Source organism: Chrysemys picta, chromosome 5, assembly GCF_011386835.1.
Source record: "Chrysemys picta bellii isolate R12L10 chromosome 5, ASM1138683v2, whole genome shotgun sequence".
NCBI lineage: Eukaryota > Metazoa > Chordata > Testudines > Emydidae > Chrysemys > Chrysemys picta.
Genome location: NC_088795.1, coordinates 14,609,812 through 14,625,282, shown reverse-complemented (window position 1 = coordinate 14,625,282; position 15,471 = coordinate 14,609,812). Strand labels below are relative to the sequence as shown.

At 46.1% G+C, this 15,471-nt stretch overlaps 1 protein-coding gene across 4 annotated transcripts in view; it reads right to left on the bottom strand.

Moving 5' to 3' along the window:
* Positions 1-15,471, bottom strand: part of PPEF2 (protein phosphatase with EF-hand domain 2) — a 34,941-nt gene that overhangs the window by 7,324 nt on the left and 12,146 nt on the right. For 3 of the 4 annotated variants that reach the window (XM_042856344.2, XM_065595976.1, XM_042856345.2), the window contains 7 exons: positions 15,284-15,341; positions 13,326-13,501; positions 3,125-3,239; positions 2,311-2,357; positions 1,476-1,642; positions 1,351-1,387; positions 1,108-1,257 (listed from right to left, as the gene is read on the bottom strand). In XM_042856344.2, coding sequence (XP_042712278.2) covers positions 1,108-1,257; positions 1,351-1,387; positions 1,476-1,642; positions 2,311-2,357; positions 3,125-3,239; positions 13,326-13,501; positions 15,284-15,341 — 750 coding nt within the window. The remainder of the gene's footprint in view (positions 1-1,107; positions 1,258-1,350; positions 1,388-1,475; positions 1,643-2,310; positions 2,358-3,124; positions 3,240-13,325; positions 13,502-15,283; positions 15,342-15,471) is intronic. The other variant, XM_042856346.2, reaches the window with a different exon arrangement.

The window sequence follows — 15,471 nt, the reverse complement described above, 5'->3', positions numbered from 1 at the left end:
GTGCAAAGTAGGATGTAACCGAGCTAGCGCTGCTGGGAAGGATGGTCTAGTGGAGACAGGATTCTATTCCCAGCTTTGCCACTGCCTGCTGGGTGAACTTGGGCAAGTCACGCCCCCCCATGCCTCAGTTTCCCCATATGTAAAATGAGAGCAGTGCCTCACTGTTGAACGGGGTGATGTGACAATAAAATCCTTACATGCTTATGAGGTGCTCAGACCCTATGATTAAGAGACCTGTGTCAGTACCTGGATAGAAATCAAACCAGCTGACCGTGGGAAGGTCTGGCAGCCGGACAAGCAAAAGATACTTGATTTGAGGAAGGTAAGAGGAGGGTTTAGTGATTAAAGGAGGAGGAGGATCAGGGATTCCTGGAGGGGATGTGGAAAGGATTTGATCAGCTACAAGGGAGCTTACGGAGCATTTCAGCAGCTGAGAGTGGGTTGGCTGGGCGTGGGGTTACAGGGAGAGATCTTGTGGGTGTTATCACAGCGGGATCCCTCAGAAGAAAATGTGCCCTCCCCAAACCCCTGCACAGTAGGGAAGTGTGGTGAAGCGTGGCACACAGAGAGAAAGTAACTCACCTAAGGTCACTCCAGAATCTTCCGAGGGCAGAGCCAGGACTAGAACCCCCATCTCCTGAGTCTCACTGTAGTGCCTTACCCACACCAGACCATCGCGAGCCCAGTGTTGAAAAAGAAATGACAAGCCAGGGGGTGCAGAGCAAGGGGACTGGTGCTACCGAGGGCAACAATCCATGAGCAAGGGGACAGAGTCCTAACCCTTATTACCCCCTTTGGATCACAGAGCCGGCCTCAGCCAATCCGTTTAATAACGTCAAAATCCATCACAACCCAGGACAGAAACTACATTCTTCCCACTGAAAAGAAACCCAGAGGCTATTCTATTCTCCTCCCCTTTACACCTAGTGCGCATGCTCAGTTAAGTCAAATCAGTCCGTTTCAGGCTGGGATCTAAACATGCTTCCACTACAAAGCCATGCTCTGGGTTTTTATTCTCTCTGGCCAGGATACCAGAAACAAACAAGCTCTCGCAATCACAAACCAGCAGTGCCTTTGTATTTCAAAGGGTCCACAAAGAAGACGTACCTTGTGCCTTTGGATTTTGGCCAGCAGCTCCAGGTCAGTCATGTCAGACACCCCGCCGTGTAGAATCAAGACTTTCTGATCGATTAAGGTGGCCAGTGGCAGCCAGCAAAAGACATTCTGGAGCATCTTCAGAATTTTCTTCCCATGCACCTAGAAAGACAAGGGCAGGAAGGAGGAGGTGAAGCACCAGGAAGTGTGTGCCAGACACAGGAAAGAACATGTGAGATTTCAAAGCAAACCTACCTTGTATTTTTGCATGACCTCCTTGGTGAAACCATAGCTAGATGGAAACAGAAGAGATGATTCTGAGTAGCCGTTTAGTAACAAGCACCTTGCACTCCAATACCCCCCGCAGTCTGCGCCCGTACCGTAAGTTGACCATGTGGTCCTCGTGGTTTCCGCGGTTCAGATGAACCTCCTTCGGGTACACCAAGAGAAAGGCAAAGAGAATGATCAAGATCTCAACGGACTGTTTGCCTCGGTCCACAAAATCCCCGTTGAACACATAGGACTTCTCCGGGGAGGGAAGGCCGTTCTACACAAACAAGAAATACAGACAAATGCCACAGAGCGAGAAGGGGACAGACGGCAAATTCCTCCCCTCCGCGTTCTCCGAACCGCCACCCATACATATTTCTGTGTTCCAGCTCCCCTGATTCACAGCATCTTTATCATACACGTCGGCAACTGAAAAGAACCAGTATTGTCATCTAGTCATTGTGCCCTATGGTGAAATTCCGGCCCCACTGGTGTTAATGACAAAACTCCCCTTGACTTTTCTAAGGCCAGTATAATGCTAACTGTCCTGTAAAGGATTAGGCAGAAGGAGGTTGATGATACAATTGGCCAACTCCTCTGGTGAGCCAAATGGCCGCAGTTCAATTGATGTCCGCACCCATTTACCCCACCTGAGCGTCTTGGCCAGTATCTGCTCTGCAGCCTCCTATCACTTTAACGTACGGATACAAACCAGTGGTAAGAAAACAGTCAGATGTTGTCTTGGAAAAAACGTACAACTAGACCAACACAGCTGGAATAACAACCAGGGATAAGCTTTTGTTTAGGGAAGCCATTTCCAAACCCACTGAGCTGAATGTGAGAAGGCAGCTTTGAGAGCTTGATCCTGGAGAACACTCCACTGCGATCGGTGGGTGAAGGCCGCAGGACGGGCCAGTGCGACTCTTAGCAAAGCAGAGTACGTACCTTGTAAAATATCAGAAACAAGTCATCCAGCCGGCCATGCAAGTCTCCTAACACACGAAAAGACATTCAGTTCAGGGCGTGCTTTCCTCCTCCCTGATATTTAACAAAGCAAAGCTGTTCATGCTGTCGCTTAACAAAAGGGACGGCCATTAAATCGCTTTCTGTAAAAAACTGGGTCTATGAAATAAAGCCGCTAATACTTTAGGATGCACCACAAACCTTGTTCGTTCTCCTTAATGATTAACTGGGTTTTAGGATTTGGATTCCCCTGAACTGCTCTCGTGGAGCATTATGGGATGCATTTATTAAAATGCATCCACCCCCACCCAAGCCCCCTTCCCTTCCACAACTTCTACTGTTCCATCAGAGCTATCGCAGCCTGAATACTAGCATTACTAGATTCACTGACCACAATATGCGTGCATGGCCAAGCCTCAGGGCAGCTCTGTTTATATTCCAGCGGCTGAACTGATCTAGACTAGGGACAGAATACAACTGACAAAGCTCTTTAGGCTGAGCGGTTAGGTTTGATTTGACTTGAATGCAGCAGGTAAAGGTGAGCACTGATATCCAACCTGCTGTCCCACTGCATCCACAGACCCAGCTATACCATTTTGAAGCTACACCACCACAGGTAACCACACCAGATCCTGCTCTGTTATACACATACGCCACCATTTCATTCACTGGGGTTACACACCTATTACAGAGCAGGATTTGGCCTACACTCTTTTGCATTTAAGAACAATAACCATCCACGTGCGTGGCTGCTAGTTCAGGAGGTTCGAGGGGGTTTCCTTTCGAGCGCTCTTACCGCAGACGGTGATCTCCTCGCTGTAGCAGGTGGAGACATGATTGATGTTTGGCAGCTGCATGAGATGTCTCCTGGTCTCGTGCAGGAGTTTTAAGACATAATGAGCGTGGAGCTGCTACTGGGAGAAATCGAGGGAATTAGAGTGGGAAGTTCACCACACGACAGCGTTCGGGGAGCAGAAGTGAACAGACTTGGGCAAGCTGTTAGCATGGTACTTCCAAATGGAAAGGGCCACCTAACGTGCTACTGCTGGTAATGGGGTGTCCAGGAGAGGTCCAGGGGGAAAGGAGACCTGGACTGCTTACATGGGCCAGCCCAGCTGAGATCGCAGTAGCCAAGTTAGGAAGGACTAACTGCAATTCTTCTACGTGGGAGTATGCTAGGGGCCAGATTTTGAACAACGCCTCTCACTGAGAGCAATGGGAGCTGCTGGGGCCTGAACATGTTTGAAAATCTGGCCCTCCGAGAGACAGCGAGAGCTAGTGTGTTGTGGCACAGGACCAGGGCAGCTGTGCCAGTGGTTACCTGTTACCACCTACAAGCTCCAAGAGATTAGGACCCTGCTGTGCTAGGCACGGTACATACACAGAAGAGACAGTCCCTGCCGGGAAGAGCTTACAAATTAAACAGATAAGACAGGCACAGGCTGAGATAGAAACAGCAACAGAGAAGGGAAGTGACTCGCCCAAGGTCACACGCCAGTCTGGTGACAGAGCTGGCGATAGAACCCAGGACTCCTGACTCCCAGTCCAGTGCACTATCCACTAGACCTTGCTGCCTCGCTGCCACAGAGCCACAGCCCAGATATTCCAGGTAGGAAAACAGTCTCCTCCAGGAGTTTCTTATTTTTTAGTCGTCCACTCAGAAAGTGCGACTTTGTGTTGCCTTGTGTCCAGGTGCAGCACATGTATCTAGAATTTATTTAATGCTGCTGAACTAAGAGCACATCTTGATGAACAGTTAGTGCGTGGCAAGCTAGGTTGTAAATCCACCTCACACTAGCCTGCTGCGCACTAATTGTCCAAGTGAACCCTGCCTGCTCACATAGTGAGCACTGACCTGCCCCTATTCCAAACTGGAGTAGATCAAAGTTCATTATGGGACTTTGAATGCACAGCAGCAGGCACCACATGGATACTTAGTGCACAGCAGGCTAGTGGACTGTAGATTTAGCTGCACGCTGCATGCTCACTGTTTGTCTAGCCACGCCTTTGTAGAGACGCCAGCACTGTTCTTGAGGGAGAAAGTCGCAGAGAACTGCCATTATTCAAGAAGCCACCACCTTGTTAACTGAGCTGGGCGGGAACCGGACTTCCTGTATTACAGGAAATTAGGTGGGTTTTAAATTTGTTTTCATTCTGATTCAGAATGAAAACAAAGCCCGTTAGACATTCTCAAAGATACCCTAAGAGAAGTTACAATAAAAGAGATGGGATTATCGGAATTTCTCCAGATGGTGTTCTAATGCGTTTTTGCTCGCAATAAGGGAAGAGATGAACGCAATTGAAGTCTGCCGCTTGATGGGCGTCTGCGCGACTTCAGAGATTCGGGGGTGGTCCTAGGTAGGATTAGAGTTGACGAGAACAATAGCATTCAGCATACAATCCTTAAGAGACTGCTGCTTCCCTAACCCCTACTACTCCGAGAGACTTGGAATTTGGCAAGATGGTCGCCCAGCTCCCCTAGGGGAACTCAGAGGTTTGGTCCAACAAATAACTACCCATTCGGGACCACAGCCCGCTATCAAAAAAGAGAGAGCTGCCTATGTAGCTGCATTAGAACCAGTTGTTATGTACACCAATGAGAGCAGCACAAAGGGAATCACGGGGTCCCGAAGAGGATATACTAGAGGACGATCCCATGGACGGGGAAACTGGGGCGACAAGGAGATTGGTTATACCCAGACCTCCGGCAATATCAGACAGCCTCCTCTCAGGAATCAAAGGAGGGAGGTGGGCACACGGAAAATGAGGTTCGATGGATAGCCTGGCGAACACTAATGCAGCACGGGGTCCCCACATTAGAACTAGTCAGGGAAGCCATGAGGTTGCAAACCCCACCAAAAGAGGTAGCTAGCGTAACTCCTAGTGTACCACCCCTTTCTTCCTCGCTGCAATGCTTCCCGGACCCACTCCCTTTTCTGGGGCAAGAATAGAGGGGCCTGCTGAATGGGGAACCCCCACCACCAGTAGGGGCACAGAGGTGGAGGTTCATAGGCAAAGTCTCCTGGGATCCCGCGGGATGGCCATGTGTGAACATTCAGCAGGGTGGATATAACCCTACACTAGCTTTAATAGATACAGGAGCCACTGTATCCTTAATCAAAACAACCCCAAAAGCAGGAAAAAGACTAAAATAGGTAGCTTTGAAATCCATTCAAGGGAAACCTAATCTCAGGTGGGAATGGACCCAAGTCCCCTTTTCGGTGCAAGGGTTCGAGACATTAGGGGATTTGATCCAAACTCCCGATATGGATGATGAAATTATTCTGGAATCTGCCTGGTTGTTCAAAAACAATGTGATGATTGATATGCCCAGAGATACTCTTTGGAAGTTAGAAATTTCCCGTCCCCATTCAGGAAAAATCAGGCAGGATGTTACGTTAACAAAAGGGGAAGAGAGACCAGTAGCCGCACTTACAGCTCCACAAGCTGAAAAGCGGCGCTTGAAATTCCCCTCAGTATGGACTCAAAAGAAAACAGATTGCAGTAAAATTAATGCTTGTGTTAAGATTGTTGGGGAATGTGTGCCTCCCCAAAAACAATACTCCTACCTAAGGGAGGCAGAGGCCCAGTTGGTGCAAACCATCCAGGAATTAGAACAACAGGGGGCCATTCGAAAAACGAATTCACCCTTTAACTCCCCCATGTGACCAGTGGTAAAGGCAGACGGCCAGTCCTGGCGTTTAACAATTGATGATAGAAGAATCAATAAGGGCACCGTCCCTATGGCCCCTATTGTGGCTATGACGACACAGGTCATACAAACAGTGCAAACCACATCTAAATATTTCTCAGTTACTGATCTGGCCAAGTGTTTCTTTGCCATCCCCCTATATCCGGACTCACAAGATCAGTTTGCCTTTACAATAAAGGAGCAACAACGGACCTTTTGTTGGTTGCCCCAGGGATGTCACAACAGCCCCCCAGCTATTGCCCCTTGGCATGTTGTGGATATGCTAGGCCAGTTGGCTCCACAAGAAAGGCCTTTTGTGTTTTCAGATGTAGATGACATTTTGATATTTGGGGAAACTGAGGTGCAAACGCAAACACTAGCAGAAAACGTTTTGGCACGAAGTCAGGAAATGGGGTTCAAAGTAGCCTTAGACAAGGTTCGGTTGGTGCCACCTCAGGTTACATACATGGGCGCAGTCGCTGGACAAGAAGGGAGACAGGTAGATCAGAGGAAGGTCAGGGCCCTGGTAGAAATGCCAGCCCCTATCGACTCTCACTCTTTAAGTGTTCTGCTAGGAGGATTCAATTTCCTTAGACCACACATTTATAAAATATGCTGAAATCACTCACCCATAGTGGAAACTGCTAAAGAAAAAGACAAAATGGGAATGGGGAGAAGAGCAGGACTCCGCTTTAACCCTGCTAAAACAGAAGGCTCTCACAGCCCCAGCCCTGCGTTTCCCTGACGAATCACAGCCTTTGGTTAGTCGTTTGGCGGCTAATAACATGGCCTTGGCTGCCACACTATTACAAACCAATGAAGAGGGAAAGCTAGTGCCAGTAGCATATGAATCCAGGAAATTACAAGGAGCAGAAATAAATTTTGACCCCTGTGAACGTGTCTAGCAGCCATCTGTGCAGTACAATCTTTTGAGCCCCCAACGGGAACGGCCCCTATTACTATCCAAAATCCCCACACTCCTCTCAAGTACATTTTGTCAGGGAGGTAAAGTCTCAAACACCCGAATGGCTCAATGGATGCTTATCTTAGTTAATAGAGGGGTGACCACAGAACCGGTGTCCAAGCCTAACACATGCCCTAATTGACAAAGGGAACTGGCATGAATGTCCAGAGGTCACTCTGGAGCAAAGAATTGTCCTGGTAGAGGCACCCCCACTGTAAGAGTTAGATCCCGTGGGGCAAGAAAAGCACGTCTGGTTTACTGACGGGAATGCAATGGTAGTAAAAGGGAAAAGATGTGTAAAATACGCTGCCATTAACTTAGAAGAGGAAGTCATTCAGGGACATTTAGACCATGGATTGGCTCAGCATGCCGAGCGCCATGCAATTTATCAGGTTTTAAGGCAATATGAAAATTCCCCACGGCCCGTGTATATTTATGCTGACAGTGCTTTTTGTGTGAAGGGGATACAGTTTTGGATACATGATTGGTATAGGAACGGGTGGAAAGCAGCAGATGGAAAGGATATTGCATATTCAGAGGAATGGAAATGGATTTACCAGTGGGTAACAAAGAACCCTCAACAGTTAAAGGTGTGACATGTAAAGGCACACAGTATAGGAACAGGTATGTAGGCCAGCTGGAATAACCGGGTAGATACAGTAGCCCGACAACATGACATAGCAGTTGTAACCAGAGGTCAGGAAAGGAACGTCTGTGCTGACACATCTGAGCCAACAGATGGCGCTACAGACAGCCCTAACCGAGTTCCAGGAAAAATAGAAAGACAGGAGTTACTTAGGGCTAGTCTTCACTTACCGGCTGGTCCGGAGGCACGCAATCGATGTTCTGGGATCGGTTTATCGCGTCTGGTTAAGACGCGATAAATCGATCCCGGATCGATCCCGGAAGTGCCCACAATCGGCGCCGGTACTCCAGCTCTCCGAGAGGAGTACACGGCGTCGACGGGGGGAGACTTCCGGCCGCGTCTGGACCCCGGTAAGTCCGGACTAAGGTACTTCGAATTCAGCTACGTTATTAACGTAGCTGAATTTGCGTACCTTAGTCCGAAGTCCGGACTAAGTGGGGACCAGCCCTTACTGTAGCCTATCAGTTTATGCATGAAGGAGTGGAAGGGACTTTAAGAAGGCTAAAGCAAGTAGCAGAATGGGAGTGTACGGAAGATTATGTTAAAACGTGGGTGCGAAATTGTGTTGGTGCACTCAGGACAAGGCTTGTCCTTCGCACTGGCAACACAGGATGCACCAACGAAGGCTTGGGCCATGGCACAGGGTTCAAATTGATTATACTGATAAACTGCAAAGAATTCCAGTACTTATTGGTAATAACTGATTCCGTTTCAGGATGGGTGGAGGCATTTCCCACTAAAAATAACAGCACCAGGGTGTTGGCCAAAAAGTTCTTTAACGAGGTAGTATCTAGATATGTAGATATGGCACCCCTGAAATAATAGATTCTGACAATGGAGGAGCCTTTGTAGGATAAATCTTTACAATAATGATTCAAACCTTGGGAACTAAACAGAAGCTCCATATACCATACCGGCCTCAGTCCTCAGGCCAAGTAGTACGCATGAACCGCACTATTAAGGAAGCGCTCTGGAAGGTAGTAAATCACACAGGAAAAAACTAGCTAGATAAACTGCCTCTGATTTTGGCTGCCTACCGCAGCAGTAATAGATTAAGGACAAAAATTCAACCCTTTCAAATTCTGTTTGGATATCCAATGCACCTAATGATTGATCCTAGTTACCTAGTACAGGGTCAAGAAGAGAGCTCTAATATAACCCAGCATGATTATTTTCAATGGCTCAAACAGTTACAAGAAAACAAAACCAACCTCCAGTATAGGGTTAATCAGGCCATCGAACACATGAACAACAAAATTCAGAACCAAAGGCCCATAAAGGCAGCCCTGTGGGAAACAGGGGACCAAGTCATGTACCTTAAAATGGGAAAAAGGTTCAGTCACTGGAATCAAAGTGGATAGGCCCTTACTCCATAGTGGAACGCCCTAGCCCATTGGTATACCGCATTGAAAAAGAGGAAAACTGAAATGGGTACATGTTTCACAAATTAAACTGTTTACATAAATACTGATGTTTGAATTCTTTGCAAAAAAGGATATCCCGGAGCCTGAGCACGAGGCGCTGCTTAACCACCACAATTTTAATCCACAGAAAATGAGACTCCAGTGTAAGGTCTGACGTGTTTACCTGCCTCTGGGAACTTTTAGTGCCCAGATAATTAGAGCAATCATGGGAGAAGATGCAGCCCTCCTTATAAGCCAATCTTTAAGGAATAATTCACTCCCCACCAACCAATCATGGAGTCCTACCTGTGATCCTCATGGAATGGTACGATAATAATGCTAGCCAACTCTTAAAACCCTTAGGAAATACCTATATATATCCCTGGGAAGGGGAAGTGGGATTTAAGGTTCACCTTATAAACACCACAGGAATACCAAACCACTGGGAAATAGGGGTTAAAATAGAAGGTCCCTATGGGGATACCACATGGTGTTCCAGCTACCCACGATTACCATATCAATGGGATGAGCCTGTTAAGACCGGGACAATACTAACAGTTATTGTGGGATACTGTCCAATACCCCATAGTAAATTGAGCCTGTGGTTCCCGGACACATGCACCAGAACCTGGACCAGGAACTATGCATTCAAAAGAGGTATCCCAATTAAGATAAAGAAACCAAAATTGTTTGCGACTCAAAGTGATCCAGTAAAAGTCTTGTTAAATCCACTATTAATAAAAATAAACATTGGTATGGATTGGACTCAATTGAACGTGTCTAAATTGGAACCCAAATGTTCACCCTACTCCCTTCCTATTATAACGGCCTGGATAAAAACACATCAACACCCCAATGGCCGAGCAAAACGAGATGTAGTAGACACCATATTAGGAGGAGTTGAATTTGGAGCAGGAATTATGAATACTGTAGACCTGAAGGTAATTAAGAATAAGTTAAGTTCCTTGTCACAACTGCAAGCTAGTCTCATTCACAAGCAGGCAGATGCTACTGTGGACTTGGTACAAATAGGGCTGGGAAACCTAAAAGCAACATGGAATATGTGGCGGTGGCTGAACACCACCTCCTGGCTCCTGTATAAACAACAAACAGAAGTAGGGAATAAAACTGCCTTGGCCATAGGATCTACTGAGATGCAAATTCTTAGTTTAGCATCACTTGAACACGAAATGTTTTGGGTAATATCTGGGAATGTTCAGGTATTAACGCATCTTTTAAAACAATGGGAGAGGTCCTTGTTTGACACCTACAAACATGAATGGATGCAATATGTTTCCAGCATGGTTAAGCCTGATTTGTTATTAGGTGAAATTATTGTTAATATTGCTCACCCCCAGTCTGTGGAGACAGAAATATGGAAAGTGAGCCCGCTCCCAAAATTGACCATGGGATCCTTTTGGCTACCCCGGGTTATGGGTCAGTGGGCTGGGAAAGAAGTAATTATTGGACACCCGAGGGTGTACGGAGTGAAGCCCTCAGAAATGGGTGTGCTTGTCCCTACCTGTCACCACAGAACCATGCAGCCAGGACACATCCTTGGGAACATGTGTATGGGACGAACTAGAAAATGTGACACGTGTTTTGTACAATGGATAATGTGTGTGTGTTACATCCTGGGAACCAGTATTCTGGGAAGATGCAAGTATTAGCCAACCCCCAGTGGATGAATGTAGATGTAATGCCCGTGTATTATAGACTAGCAATCACACGTACTATTTATCAAAGATAGATGAAGCACAGTGCACTATAACCGCCACCCCGGTTAATTTCTCTGTTACCCTTGGCCTGGATTGGCACGATCTAATTGATCGCTTGTTGTCAGAAACAAAGGTGACTCCGTTTTTACAATAAACACAGAGCGATATAGGGAAGCGTGTCATTCAAATATTACATGCAAATGAAGACATGCTAAAAATTGCTAGGTCTGAAAAAGAATTGACAGCCTATCACTGGTATGATGTTTTTACAGGCTGGTCCCCGACCTCTAAGGGCACATTGTCTATTATGTTTCACCCATTACTAGTTGTGTTAATATTGTTCTGTGTTTGCTTGCTAGGAATGTGTTGTATGTGCTGCTGGACAAAAAGAATGTTTGTTAAATTACAACCACAAGCTCGAATTGCCTCTCACTATATTGCTATGAAACAGCTGTATAAAATATGACCCACTCAAGAATTGTTCTTGGGGGTCAAAAGGGGAACATGTAGTAGTAAGATTTTATGTTTGTATTTTCTATCATTTAGAATGAAGGATAAAGAATAATAATGTAGTATGTATTAAATGTACTGATGTGTGATTTGACCATATCCTGCCAGCCACCCTTTTTGAATAGCAGAAAGGAATGGCCTAATGGGCCATTGGTAGAGATGCATCAGCCAGAATCTGTGTCTGGGCTGATTTCAAGGCAGTAACAAACCTTTTAGGGTCCCCACTTTGTTGTAGGTTTAGCACTTTAAAATAAGTAAAAGAATGTGATGATTGTTTTTCTTTTGCTTTGCAACTTGATGTTCCTGTTCAAAACGTTCTGTGTAAATCAATTCAGATGTTCTAGGGAGGAACCGAGGACAGACGCAAGGGTGCCAGGAGGCTGCAACACACCCCTATTGAAATGTTAGAAGAGGGCAGATTGACGACTCTAAAGATGAGACAGGCACCTATCAATGGGGACAAGATAGCTGTGATCAAAACCAGCCTGGGGTAACTCCCTGAGAGACTTGATGAAAGAACAAGATAAAGGATGAGAAAAACAATTTAAAAAAACAAGCACTCGTCAAATAACAATTGATTACAGCATGAGGTGCAAAACTCATTGGTCCCCAATGAAGGAAAATCAGTATATAAACAGGGTGCCTTGCCATGAAACTTCGGGTTCGTCCTGCCAAGACTTCCGCGGAGCATCGTGTCGCGACCGACAGAACCCGGCTCCTACCTACCCGTGATCAATCTAGCTGGCCACTAAATTGATCCGGACTCTGAACTGGTAACGATAACATCGACTGGCAGGACAGTGGGGGGGGGGGGTCTGATTGAGTGCATATGCTAATTGCTGTATCTTCGATAAACATGGTGTATTGCCTTTTCCCCTGAAAGATCCCGTGTGCTTCTTATACGCATAACAGCTTCCATCTTCCAGCCAAGGAGAATGGATGTCCCTTCAAAGCTGCTCCTAGATCAGTTGACAAAGAGGGCTTCGCTGGGGAACAGGTGCTCACCTCTCCGTTCAAACAGGGATTAATATGTAAGGCCAAAGTCTGTACAGGTGTCAATGGATCCAACTCTATTGATTTTAACTGAGCAGTGCCCATTTACACAGGCCAAAAATTTGAACGTAAGAATATAAGGACGGCCACACTGGGTCAGACCAATGGTGCATCTAGCCCAGTATCCTGTCTCTGACAGTGGCCAGTATCAGGGCTTCCGGGGGAGCGTAAACAACAGAGCAATTCTGGAGAGATCCACCCAGTCTTCTCCCACCTTCTGGCAGTCAGAGGTTTAGGGTCACCCTGAGCATGGGGTTACATCCTTGGCTAATAGCCACTGATGATCTATGAACTTATCCTGATTTTTTTTTTTTAATCCCAGTTACACTTTTGGCCATCACACCCTCCCAGGGCAACGCATTCTACAATTGCACGCTCTGTGAAAAAGTAATTCCTCTGGTTTGTACAGTATTAAATCGGCTGCCTATTAATTTCATTGGGTATCCCCCGGTTTCTGTACTCTGGGAAAGGGTAAATAACACTTGTTATTTTTCCACACCAATCATGATTTTATAGACCTCTAACATATCCCCCCTTAGCTGTCTCTTTTCCAACCTGAGCAGCTCGAATCTATTTAATCTCGCCTTATATGGAAGCTGTTCCATACCGCTAATCATTTTTGTTGCCCTTCTCTGAACCTTTTCCAGTTCCACTACATCCTTTTTGAGCTGGGGTGACCAAAACTGGACACTACTCCAGATGTGGGTGCACCATGGATTTATATAGTGGCAATATGGTATTTTCTGTCTGTTTTCTATTCCTTTCCAAATAGTTCCTAACATTCTGTTCGCCTTTTTGGTCAGCAGCCTCCAAAATAATCACATGTAGATTCTGTGGGTCTGTGGAGCAAAAGAAGGTGATGTTCTCAAAAATTTCCCCTTCATATTCCTGACCACATATTTTGGGGGGAAAAAAGAGGCAGATCACCCCCTAGAATTATCCTTCTACCACCCCACCTCCATGGCAGTGCAAAGAGAGGGAACCACTACAGTCCCCCTTTGGGGGTACTTACATGTTTCTGTTTGAAAGCTTCTAGTAAGGCAGTTGCATGATCAGGCAGCAGTGGGAAGGAGAGATGGGGTCCAGTGTAGGAATCTGGCACCTCTACAGATTCAAAGTCGCAGAGTTTTTCCAGCTCTGTGTCTTTGTAGCTTTCTTCCTCCGTCAACATGCGGCTAATGAAGTCCCCTGGGTGGAGTTTAAAAAAAAAAAGGGTAATTGGGCCCAATGTGTAATTTCAATGACTTGCTAAAGATCATCAGGCCTGGGGGTATTCGAGAACAACCCTTCAGTAGGCTCCTCTCAACATTTTTGGCCTGGGCTACACTGGCGCTGTACAGCGCTGCAACTTGCTGCGCTCAGGGGTGTGAAAACGCCCCCCCCCCCCCCGAGTGCAGCGAGTGCAGCGCTGTAAAGCGTCAGTGTAATCAGCGCCTGCAGCGCTGCACGCTCCCTGGCAGCACTGCAAGCTATTCCCCTCAGAGAGGTGGAGTACTTGCAGCACTGCAAGAGAGCTCTCACAGCGGTGTGAATTGCCAAGTGTAGCCAAGGCCTTAGTCTTGATTCCAAAGCACATAATCTGGTTAGAAACTAGATTGTATCTGCATTAGGAGGAGAGGAGGGAACTCAACCTGGTCAAAACTCAGAATTTGCTGGACATTTTGAAAGTTCTTTTCATTCCAATGGCAGAATGAAAACAACCATTTTTCAAATTTCCCATAAAACAGATTCTGAAAACTTTGAGGTTTTGGAAACTTTTCATTTTGAAATTCCAAAATGAAATTCAGACATCTGAAAGGAAACTCGGACATTTTCCAAAATGAAATTATTTTCAAATTTTGAAAAAAAAAAATTATTCTCTCTGCAGGAATTTTCACTGAAATCAATATTTTTTTTTAAATGTTTCAATTTTGACAAAAATGGGATTTCCCGCAGAAAAAAAATATTTCAACAAAAAATTTCCAAGCAGCTCTAGATATGACTCGGACTAGACGTAGGCAAGGCCCAGTATGTGCTGTGGCAAGCATTTCTGGAAGCCCTCCTGATTTCTGCAGCATTTTGGTGCAGCCAGTCTGTGGTGAGCTTTTTGTTTTTTTCCCCCCAGAATTAAATGTGAAAAATGAATGGTATAAGCAGGGCAGGGTCTCTTGTGTTATTTATTTTGAAATAATAGTCAATGTATTTTACTCTGTATCCAGATTTTCAGTGTAGCCCAAATGTATTTTGTAGTGACAATACAGAATCATGTTGTAGAGAAAAAGTTGCGGCACCCAGTTAAGCAAGAGAGGCACTTTGAGATGATGGGATAAGCACATCAGCTGGATGTATTTACTAAAGTGATCAGCAGTGAAATAGTTAATGCTGACATGTTACCTGTATAGTTAGAGTTAACACACCACTGGGGGAAACTGGGAAGTCCAGACCCCTTAGAGCTATTGTTTTCAGGCTATCTACTCAGGAAGGCAGCACTGCATTGGTTTGCAGTCATATTTTTACAGTTCTTGCCACAAGCATGAGGGCTAGAAATTTAAAATTAAGATTCAAGGGGGGAGACTGCAGCTGCAGAATTATGGAATCCACAGGACCCTGATTATTGTAGTTAGGGAACATCTGACAATGACAAGCTCCTTTATAACAATAATATTCTGGATGTGTACTTTTATTCCCGCTTCCAACTTCTAGAGGGGTCGCGGCTGCTCCAGAGCCCCCAAGGGATCTCTCTATTTTACTCCTGACCCCACTTCAAACTCCTGAGGCCTGCGTTATAATCCCGGTCCCTCTAACGCAGGCATTGTAGTCATGGGTGCATCTGACATCTAGACAGGTCTCCCTTCAGATCCCCGTGAGGTCACTCCTTAACCAGCTGGAAGTGTCGGCGTTGAACCATGTGAGTCCACCTCCCTCTCCACCCCCTGCACTGAGCATGCAGCTTTCAGGGCCACAATCTACGTATGGAATACACAGGCTTACTCTCTTTGCTGCTGCTTGGTGTGAAGTGGTCCATAAGGTAGCTGAAGAAGTTGTGAAGCTGTAGAAGACAAGAAGGAGCGCCATGTTATTCACCCTAAGACACGAGCTAAAGCTTTAAAAGCTCTACCGCGGCGTGTTCTTCAGAAGACAGTTCCTCTTTTCACCTGAGCCTCCACAACCTCCTTGGC